General features: G+C 38.9%; 1 protein-coding gene across 1 annotated transcript; it reads right to left on the reverse strand.

Moving 5' to 3' along the window:
- Positions 1-199: 199 nt before the first annotated feature.
- EAH_00067460 (opine dehydrogenase, putative) lies at positions 200-1,697 on the reverse strand (the record flags this gene model as incomplete). Its single annotated transcript, XM_013392525.1, has 4 exons — positions 200-460; positions 863-948; positions 1,215-1,432; positions 1,633-1,697. The coding sequence occupies 4 exons, from the start codon at positions 1,695-1,697 to the stop codon at positions 200-202; spliced, it is 630 nt and encodes a 209-aa protein (XP_013247979.1).
- Positions 1,698-1,747: the final 50 nt, after the last annotated feature.

Here is a 1,747-nt window from a genome sequence, read left to right on the forward strand (position 1 = left end):
ATATATATATATATATATATATATATATATATATATATATATATATAATGTAGCAGTTGCAGCGACTGCAGCAGCTGCTACATACAGGCCTTCTGGCTAAGCATATTATATGTTGCCTGTGCTGTTGCGATTACAGCAGCAACAGCAGCAGCCACAGCAGCAGCCACTGCAGCAGCAGGAGTTTGCTGTGCTAAGTTATTTAGTGCGAGCCCGTGTTGCTGCATCCTCTCAATGCAGTGGCAACGAGTTGGTCTGCAGTTTGAATTCCATAGCGAGCGGGTGCTGTAGTCAGATGAATTGTTTTAGGGTTTAATTTTCCGTCTTTAAGGAATTCAATATTCATAAACTTCTGATGCCACTCTATCATCATGTCGATCGTAGGTGTCGGTACACCCACCAACTCCGCTATACCGCGCAGTACGCACATGCCACTCGGCACATCTTCCTGGAATAAACGGCCCTGAACGTTTGGTTGAAATCCTCCTAAACAAAAACGCAAGGGAGAACGAAACAGAACAAAACTCAAAGTAAACAACTATACTTTCCTACGGAAAATATATGCAGGCCAAAGCGATCTTTCCTCCGAAAAGGGCGATATATATAATGTGCATGCATATAATATATATGTATACATATATATGCATATATATTCCATCTGTATACATGTATAACGTACAAAAACCCACTGTGGTGGAGCTTCTGCTCCGTTGGGTTGAGAATTAGAGTAATAATTCAATTATTTCAGCACTACGAAGAAAGCCATCAGACGTCCAATGGAAATGTTCAGTTAATTAAGGAATATGAAGGAAAATGCCGAACGCATGCGACAAAAAGGTCTAATTAATTAAAATTTACCTCCCACCGCTACAGCTGGAGTTCTGCAGGACGCGTATCCCCTGTTAGAAGAAACAACCATTTGCAGGTTACTGCGATCTTTGACATCGTCTCCTGGAAGCAGTAAGAATAGAAGAGAATGAGGAAAATGGGCAAGAAGAATTAAAAAACAGGAATTACAGAAAAAGAAAAAGGCAAAGAATAAACAAAAAGAATCATCTAAAGAATGAATATCAAAAATCAAGAATAATAAATATGAAATTCATAAATGGCCTGAAAAATGATCAAAGATCAGGAGCTGCCTATACACCCGAAAATGTGCACAGATCATGAGCTGCCTATACACCTGAAATTTGTTCAGCTTTCCTTGCTTGACGTACCATATTGTTGAATGATACGTTCTTGAATAGGTAATACGGTGCTGAGATCTAAGTTAGGGAATTTTGAAATTAAACTCCTTTTAATTGATTGCAGTTCTGCGTCTAATAGCGCCAAATACTTGGCTGCTTCCGCATCGAATTCAGTGTATAGACCCCATGAAATTTCATTTTCTTTGTATACGCGCACGCCATCCCAGTCCTTGAAAATTGAGTAGTATCTGCACCAAGGCAATGCAAAACAAATAAAAGAAGAAATAATTCATTAAATCAACTCATTTACTTGTCCCGCCCATAATTACGAAAAAATAAATACAACTCAGGAGGTGCGAAGCAATCGTATCATTTGTTTCCGTTTCTGTTTTTAACTTCAAAGCAGCACGAAGTTGCTCTGCATATCCATAATTTCACCAAGTCATACGTTATACATCTCAGCCTTAAATGGCCGCTTCGGGCGCGTACTGGGCAGGTGTGCATACACCGCATCGCCTTGCCACTCCCATATATATATATATATATATATATATATATATATA

Source organism: Eimeria acervulina, genomic scaffold (assembly GCF_000499425.1).
Source record: "Eimeria acervulina Houghton genomic scaffold, Eah_scaff2761, whole genome shotgun sequence".
NCBI classification, from domain to species: Eukaryota; Apicomplexa; class Conoidasida; order Eucoccidiorida; family Eimeriidae; genus Eimeria; species Eimeria acervulina.